We start from the raw sequence: 9,005 nt of genomic DNA, 5'->3' as shown, positions 1-9,005 counted from the left end.
CACAGCTCCCACTTTGCTGTAAACCGTTGTTCATACAGCTCTCACTTTGCTGTAAACCGTTGTTCATACAACACTCACTTTGCTGTAAACCGTTGTTCATACAGCTCCCACTTTGCTGTAAACCGTTGTTCACACAGCTCCCACTTTGCTGTTGGCCTGTAAACCGTTGTTTATACAGCTCTCACCTTGCCGTTGGCTCAGCTGCAAACTATTGACTCTCACGCTTTGTTTCTGTCTTTGTTCTCCTTTGTCAGACTGCACCTCTCCCATGGGTGTCCACAAGAACGGCAGCAGCTGGAACCCCGAGATAGCCGAGTATGGGAAGATGGAGTGCATCGTCTGCACGTGTTTGGTGAGCTGACGCCATTTTCTTCCTGCATTTATTCGTTTGTGCTGTGAGTTGAACTGTGGTTGTTTGCAGCCAGCTGAGCGCTTGGCTACATTTGTTTGTTTGTTTGTTTATTTATTTGTTTATTTATTTATTTGTCTATCTGTCCCCCCCCTTTTTTTTGTGCTGTTCTTTCTTTTGTTTTTCAATTGTTTAATTGCTCACTGAATCTAATAGTTTCTTCCTCTCGATTAAGATTTAAGTGTTCATCTATTTATTCCAATATTCATCCGTCATAGTTTGTTGATTTGTTCATTCGTTCATTCGTTTCTTGTTTGTATCAGTATTTATCCATTTGTTGTTGTTGTTTGTTTATTCATTCATTCGTTGATTGATTTGTGTGTGTGTATGTGTGTGTGTGTGTGTGTGTGTGTGTGTGTGTGTGTGTGTGTGTCTGTAGTCGTTCGTGTGTATATGTGTGTAGGCATTGTACGTTAAGTAACATTATTTCATTAAAAAAAATAAAATAAAATAAAATAAATCAACATTGACTCATGCGTTCATTACATTATAAACAATGGACTTTCACTCACCCACACAACAGAACGGGAACTTCTCCTGCAAGCGCCTAGACTGCCCGGCGGAGGAGACCCTGCCCTGTAAACGCCCACGGCTGCTGCCCGGGGCCTGCTGCAAGACCTGCTCCTCGCCCTCCTCCAACAAGCGCCGCAAGGACCGCCTCAAGGGACGCAACCAGGGAGGTGGAGGGGGCGTGGCGGCCGGGGGAGGGAGGAGGAAGGGCAAGGGGGACCCGTCCGGAGCAGGAGGGGGAGGAGGTGGTGGTGGAGGAGGTGGAGGTGGGAAGCGTGGTGGAGGTGGAGGTGGTGGAGGACGTGGAAGGAAAGGGAGGAAGAACCGGAGGAGAAAGAAGAAGAAGAGTGAGTTTGGTTCTTTTGTTGCTGTTGTTAGTTTTCATTTGATTTCCGTTTCTTCTCCTTTTCTTTTTATTCTTCTTTTTTTTTGCGGGGCGTGTGCGTGTGGGGTGTGTGTACAGGGTGGAGGGAGGGTGCGGGAGGTGGGGGTGGGAGGAGGTTTCAGGAAGTTTTCATAGTGGTAAATACGTTTATTTGCCAGTACAAGCGCTCGTGAGAGTCTGGGCTCGATTCTCGCTCTCGCCCTTTCCTTCCTAAGTTTGTCTGGGACATGGAACTGAACGTCTTGTGACTCGGATGAAAACGAACAGGGAGGGGGAGGGTGTGATGGTGATGGTACACATAAACGGAGGGTGGGGTGGGGTGGGGTGGTTAGGTGTACGTTTGTTGGTCAGCATTTCATGACGGCACCTCACTTTGGAATGCTGCATGTTGTGGATGTGAATCTGGTGTCATGTGGTGAATTCTGTTTGTTGTCATGATTCAGATCGCCTATCACTGATTGCATATACCCCCTCCCCGCCTCCTAACTCTCTATAAATGCATTTGCGTATGATAATCGTGTCAGAGTATGACCACCCGTTAGAACAGCGGAGCAGACAACTGCTGTCGCGACTATCCGGGCCAGATTTTGATCATAGTAGAAAGCGTTTTGCCCAGGTTACATCCCCACTCTCTCAGCTAAGAGGGCTTTAGAACAGTTGGCGTTGGGGTGGTTCCCAAAGGCCGACTGGTCACCGAGTATGCAGCACTAAGAATACAGCACAATATCGCCCCCAGGTTTGAGAGTCATAGTCCTTCACGAAAAGACTAAGCTGTAAATGAGGCTTCATCGCAGTGGAGAAGCCATTGATCATACAGCTCTCGCTTTGTTGCTGGCCAGTTATGTCAGTCTCTTATATACATCCAACGTTGAGTGAGGGATGTATGCCCATGGCCAAACACATTAAACATTCATTCATTCAATCTCTCCTCTCTTTTTTTTCCCCTATCCACAGACAAAGGACACGGCCACCGGAAGTGTAAAGCGGCCGACAAAGCGGAAGTGCACCCAAACCGGAAGGCCAACGTCACTTCCGTGGCGGCCATCTTTGCCGAGCTGTGTCTGCCTCGTCGCATGGATCGCCTGGTGTACCGGGTCACCGCTGCCGACTATGACTTGCTGGGGTTCGATTCTGTGCTGGACCCCTCCGTGGAGGTGGTCAGATGGGGGGTGGAAAACGGTGGGTGTTTTGGAACTGTTGGATTACGGGTGTGTGTGTGTGTGTGTGTGTGTGTGTGTGTGTGTGTCCATTTTGCGGTGTGTGTGTGTGTGTGTGTGTGTGTCCATTTTGCGGTGCGTGTGTGTGTGTGTGTGTGTGTGTGTATGTGTGTGTGTGAGTGTGTGTCCATTTTGCGGTGTGTGTGTATGTCCATTTTGCGGTGTGTGTGTGTGTGTGTGTGTGTCCATTTTGCGGTGTGTGTGTGTGTGCGTAAACTATATTATAATGTGTTTTCTGAAGCATGTATCTGTGATGTGTGTGTGTGTGTGTGTGTGTGCATGCGTGCGTGCGTGTGCAAGTGTTCGTGTAAGAGAAGGGGTCTAGGTGAGGGAAAAGGAAACGTTATTTGGGAATGTAAAAAAAAACACACAAAAAAACAAAACCTATCAGGAATGGGTGGTCACTTTTTAGACAGTCGGTTGGGTTTTTCAGGTGGGTTGTTTGACACAGTATTTCATAAACCAGTGAACAGTCAGTGTTACAGGTCTTTAACTCACTCAGTACGGCCAGCCCTCTCTTCTCCTCGACACAGACCCCTCGGATGTCCAGTGGGTGTCTCAATGACTTAACCTATAGCTTCTGTCGTCAGAACTGTGGTATTCTTTGTCAACATTCACCTCTTCAGTATAAGAGCCTTCCGCTGGCAATAATTTGATGATGGTAATTGGGGTGAAACGCTGTTAACGTCGTCTCTTTCGCCGTTCGTATGGAAAGAGTTAACAGAAGAGCAAAGATACAGACCTAGCTCGTTCAGTAACGAGCGAACGAAAGATGTGGACCTTTGGTCCCGTGGTGAAGTGCCTGACTAGTGAGCGAAGGTCCATGAGTTCGAGTCCAATACATGGATCGTGATTTCCCCCCCCCCCCCCCCTTCTCCCTTCCACTAGACCTTGATTGGTGGCCTGGGTGCAAGTCATTCCAAAGAGACGATAAACCCATGTCCTGTGTGCAGCATGCGCTACGCACGAAAAAGAACCAACGGGAACAAAAGGGTTGTCCCTGTCAAAAACTCTACTTTGATGATAAAGCGAATACACCTGCAGACAAAAGAAAAAAAAAATGGTATGGCGGCGCTTAACTGTGGCGAAGCGCTCTCCGCGAAGGAAGAACAGCCTGAATTTCATACAGAGATATCTGTTGTAATGAAAATCAAAACGTAACACAATACAGTGCAATACAATACAATGCGATACAATACAATACAATACAATATGACACAAATCGACACAGTACATTTGAATCCGGTTCGAGTCCGTTTCTCACTCATCTGCTGGATGGAGCTGGCCACGGGTAGTTTCAGTTTCAGTTTCAGCTTCAGTAGCTCAAGCAGGCGTCACCGCGTTCGGGCAGATCCATATACGCTACACCACATCTGCCAAGCAAGATGCCTGACCAGCAGCGTAACCCAACGCGCTTAGTCAGGCCTTGAGAAAAAAATAAAATAAAATAAAATGAGATAAAATAATAATAATAATAATAATAATAATAATGACAATAATAATAATAATAATAATAATAATAATAATAATAATAATAGATAAATATAAAAAAAAGAACTACTACTACTAATAATAATATGCATGAGGCGCAAAAACTTGATGAAGTCAACTATAGGCGTACAAAAAACAAAAAACAAAATGAAGAAATGAATAGATAAATAGATATTAAAAAAAGCCTCTGATAGGGGATCGAACCTAGGTTCTTCTCAGTCGTCAGTTCGCGACGCTAACCACTTCACCATGGCGGCTGGTCAACCATCAGTTATTGATAATTTGTATGATTTGACGGTGCTGTCGATGGTGATTGATGTGATCATTGATCTGATGATTGACGTGATCATTGATTCAGTGGTCAACGTGACTATTGATCTGATGGTTGACGTGATCATGAATCCGATGATTGACGCGATCATTGATCTCATGATTGATGTGATTATTGATCTGATGGACGATGTATTCATTGATCTGATGACTGACGTGACTATTGATCTGATGGACGATGTATTCATTGATCTGATGACTGACGTGACTATTGATCTGATGGACGATGTAATCATTGATCTGATGGTTGATGTGATCACTGACGTGCAGGTAAATCCCAGATGGTGTCTCGCACTATTCTCCAGGCCTCTGAGTTCAGAGCCACCGTCACCTGCCACCAGATTGTCGGCGCCACAAACAAACGTGAGTTTCACCAGCACAGATAAACTGATTAACCCTTTCGCCGCCAGTTAATTTAGAATACAAAATTCCCTTGTGGTGTAAACACAGAAAAGACAGTGGCTAAGAACAGCTGGGGATTCCTCCCCTGCGATGTATAGAAAATATGGCCTGTCCTACCACCGAACATTAAGAGCAGTAGGTTCATGGATAACAGACCAATGAATGGTCACCTTTCAGTGACATGGGTCCTCTACCACGCCTGTGCATAAATGCGAGCTTGGCGGTGAAAGGGATTAACAGAGTTAACACATCATCAGCAGCATTATCATAGTCGTCGCCGTCGTTGTCGTCGTCGTCAAGACCATCATCATCATCTATGTCCCTATCTCTCTTTGTCTCTCTGTCTTTCTGTCTGTCAGTAAATACGTCATCATCTACATCATCATCATCATCATCATCATCATAGTCGTCGTCTCGTCGTTGTCGTCGTCAACACCATCATCATTATCTGTGTCTCTGTCTCTCTGCCTTTCTGTCTGTCGGTCGGTCTGTCTGTCTCTGTCTCTCCCCCCTCTCTCTCTCTCTCTCTCTGTATGTCTCTGGCGCTCTCCCCCCCTCCGCCCCCCAACCACCCCCCCCCCCCCCCCCCCCCCCCCCCGAACCCCTCTGTGTGTCTTTATCTCTTTGCCATCACCAGTGCCACGTCCACCCTCACACACCCACAACCCAGTGGCTGTCTGTCTCCCCCATTCATTCTCTCTCTCTCTCTCTCACCCCAACCCCTTTGGCCCCCTATTGCCCCCTCCCCTTATTGCCCCTCCCCCCTATTGCCCCCCCCCCATATTGCCCCTCCCCCCATTGCCCCCTCCCCCCTATTGCCCCTCCCCCCATTGCCCCCTCCCCCTTATTGCCCCCCCCCCCTATTGCCCCTCCCCCCATTGCCCCCTCCCCCCCTATTGCCCCCTCCCCCCCTATTGCCCCTCCCCCCATTGCCCCCTCCCCCCCTATTGCCCCCCTCCCCCCCTATTGCCCCTCCCCCTATTGCCCCCTCCCCCCCTATTGCCCCTCCCCCCATTGCCCCCTCCCCCCCTATTGCCCCCTCCCCCCCTATTGCCCCTCCCCCCATTGCCCCCTCCCCCTTATTGCCCCCCCCCTATTGCCCCTCCCACCTATTGCCCCCTCCCCCCCTATTGCCCCTCCCCCTATTGCCCCCTCCCCCCCTATTGCCCCTCCCCCCATTGCCCCCTCCCCCCCTATTGCCCCCTCCCCCCCTATTGCCCCTCCCCCCATTGCCCCCTCCCCCTTATTGCCCCCCCCCTATTGCCTCCCCCTATTGCCCCCCCCTATTGCCCCTCCCCCCTATTGCCCCCCCCTATTGCCTCCCCCTATTGCCCCCCCCTATTGCCCCTCCCCCCTATTGCCCCCCCCTATTGCCCCCCCCTATTGCCTCCCCCTATTGCCCCCCCCTATTGCCCCTCCCCCCTATTGCCCCCCCCTATTGCCTCCCCCTATTGCCCCCCCCTATTGCCCCTCCCCCCTATTGCCCCCCCCTATTGCCTCCCCCTATTGCCCCCCCTATTGCCCCTCCCCCCTATTGCCCCCCCCCTATTGCCTCCCCCTATTGCCTCCCCCCTATTGCCCCCCCCCCTTATTGCCCCTCCCCCCTATTGCCCCCCCCCCTATTGCCCCTCCCCCCATTGCCCCCTCCCCCCCTATTGCCCCTCCCCCCTATTGCCCCCACCCCGTTGCCCCCCCATTGCCCCCTCCCCATTGGCCCCCTATTGCCCCTCCCCCCTATTGCCCCCACCCCGTTGCCCCCCCATTGCCCCCTCCCCATTGGCCCCCTATTGCCCCCTCCCCCCTATTGCCCCCCACACACACATTACCCCCTCCCCCGTATTGCCCCCCCACGCCCTCCACCCCGATGCCCCCGACACCGCCTCCTTCCCTCCTTTATCTCATTGTCGTAGGGCGATCATCCCCAACCATAACCTCTCAACCACGATATGTACATATGATATGATATGATAGATAGATCGATAGAGGAAGAGAGACTGGCAGACAGATAGAAAGGCAGACAGAAACAGAGAGAGAGAGAGAGAGAGTAGAAGTAGTTGTAAATCTAAGCTCAAATGTCTCCGTTTTCCACAAAGAAGCGAAAGAAGAGGGGGGAGGAAGCACACACACACACACACACACACACACACACACACACACACACACACACACACACACACACACACACAAACAAAAAAACCAAAAAAAACCAGTATTAACGTTTTACCCGCAAAGACGTATTTCCTGGTTAAGATGGTTTTTGAAAAAAAAAAAAAAAAAAAAAAATCTCTCATTAATGCCTCACCAGTGTTAGCCATTTTTACACGCCATGTGTGTTTCCTGCAGGGGGCTTCAAGAAACTGCTGAAAAAGGCCGAGTCCAAAACCCGCAGGTGCGTGTCCAAGAAACGCCGCTGTCTGACCAAAGCCCTGGACAAGGTTCTCAAGCGGGAGCGCCGGCTGAAGCCTGTGTCAACGCGGCGTGTGTGTGGACCGTGAAGATGACGTCAGTGCCACGAGTGGGGGGCGGGGGGTGCTGGTGACGTCACGGTCAGAATGACGCGAGCTGCTCCTACAAGTTTTTTTGTTTTTTTTTTTTTTTTTTTCGTCATCGAGTGCGCATACTTTGTTGTTGTTGTTGTTGTTCTACTTTCCCGCTCCCACAAATAATGAGGACAGCAGGGAGGGAAATGTCTGCCAGTCTGCAAAGTACACTGGACTGAACGCTTTTTTCTTCTTTTTTTTAAGCTCGGTTGTTGTTTTGTTTTTTGTTTGGTTTTTTTAATTAGCGCTGCTTCAGGTGACGTCACTCAACATGACGACAACAAATTTTTAAAAAAATTAAAAAAACGTAGAGATTACGTCTAAGGAGGGATGCATGTGTGATATTTGGGGGCTTCTTCATGTAGCTTATGTTTTTTCTTGCGGACTGCCGTTTTATTTTTTTACTTCTTCGCAATGGTTGTGATTGTTATATATCAAAGAGACTTTGATGAAGTCTACAGACTTATGCACAGAACTGGTCATGCCATTTGTTTTTATGGCCATGGCGGGATTATGTATATATTCTGACAACTGAAACTTAAGTTTTCTTGTATTGAAAAGCAAGACGGTCTTCTACATGTACGTGTGCCAGCAGACAAAGAATTTGTGAAAAAGTGGATTGCGTCAAAATGACGAAAACTTGAAACACGAACTGGTGTTCAAGGGAAAGAATTACGTCAAAATATCGAGAACTTGAGAAACACGAATTGGTGTTAAAGGGAAAGGATTACGTCAAAATGATGAACTGAAAACTGAGACTCGAATCTGACGTTCAAGGAAAATGATTACGTCAAAATGACGAACTGAAAACTATACACGAACTGATGACGTTCAAAGGAAATGATTACGTCAGAATGACGAACTAAAAACAGAGGCACGAAGTGACGTTTAAGGTGGAAGATGCCCAAAGAGCGATGGTACTGTGGAAGACTGAACTGTGGAAGACTGATGGTACTGTGGAAGACTGGTGGTACTGTGGAAGGCTGATGGAACTGTGGAAGACTGATTGAACTGTGGAAGACCGATGGAACTGCAGAAATTAATACTCGTTATGGAAGAATGAAACCGATCATTTGTTGTGTGAATCAACCATGTGGTGCGCTTTGTATATGGGTTGATGAACTTGCAGGACATGACGTAATTTCAGGCAGAAATGTAACGATGACGTCAGAGGGGTTTTCGAAAGTGTATCGTCAAGTGATTGGAATTTCGAACACATGGACATGAGGGAACTGTATAAGGGAAAGATTTCAAAAGGCCGGAAAACGTCAGGACATAATGTCTGCATCAAGTTTTAGTAGAATAACAATGATAATAAAAGGTTCTTCCTTGTTATCCTATTTTCTAACCTCACCCCCTCCCTCTTCACCTGACCTTCTCGTTCTTCTACTTCTCCTCCTCCTCCTCCCCCTCCTCCTTATCCTTCTTCTTCTTCTTTTTCTCCTCCTCCTCCTTCTTCTTCTTCTTCTACTTCTTCTTCTTCCTCCTCCTCCTCCACTTCTCCTCCTTCTTCATCTTCTTCTCCTCCTTCTCCTCCTCCTCCTCCTTCTTCTCCTTTTTCTCCTCCTCCTCCTCCTCCTTCTTCTTCTTCTTCTTCTTCTTCTCCTCCTCCTTCTCCTTCTCCTCCTCCTTCTTCTTCTTTTTCTCCTCCTCCTCCTCCCCCTCCTCCTCCTCCTTCTTCTTCTTTTTCTCCTCCTCCTCCTCCTCCTCCTTCTTCTTCT

The 9,005-nt window shown here is 48.6% G+C and overlaps 1 protein-coding gene across 1 annotated transcript in view; it reads left to right on the top strand.

Moving 5' to 3' along the window:
• LOC143288808 (uncharacterized) overlaps nucleotides 1–8,709 on the top strand; it is a 22,289-nt gene extending 13,580 nt beyond the window's left edge. Inside the window, exons 7-11 of the mRNA XM_076597442.1 lie at nucleotides 255–352; nucleotides 933–1,266; nucleotides 2,259–2,483; nucleotides 4,613–4,705; nucleotides 7,088–8,709. Coding sequence (XP_076453557.1) covers nucleotides 269–352; nucleotides 933–1,266; nucleotides 2,259–2,483; nucleotides 4,613–4,705; nucleotides 7,088–7,239 — 888 coding nt within the window. The 5' untranslated portion in view covers nucleotides 255–268 and the 3' untranslated portion in view covers nucleotides 7,240–8,709. The remainder of the gene's footprint in view (nucleotides 1–254; nucleotides 353–932; nucleotides 1,267–2,258; nucleotides 2,484–4,612; nucleotides 4,706–7,087) is intronic.
• The last annotated feature ends 296 nt before the right edge of the window (nucleotides 8,710–9,005 follow it).

The sequence above is a fragment of the Babylonia areolata genome, chromosome 13 (genome assembly GCF_041734735.1).
Source record: "Babylonia areolata isolate BAREFJ2019XMU chromosome 13, ASM4173473v1, whole genome shotgun sequence".
Taxonomy (NCBI): Eukaryota; Metazoa; Mollusca; class Gastropoda; order Neogastropoda; family Buccinidae; genus Babylonia; species Babylonia areolata.
Note: the sequence above shows the minus strand (reverse complement) of the source record. Positions and strands in the feature narration are given on the sequence as shown.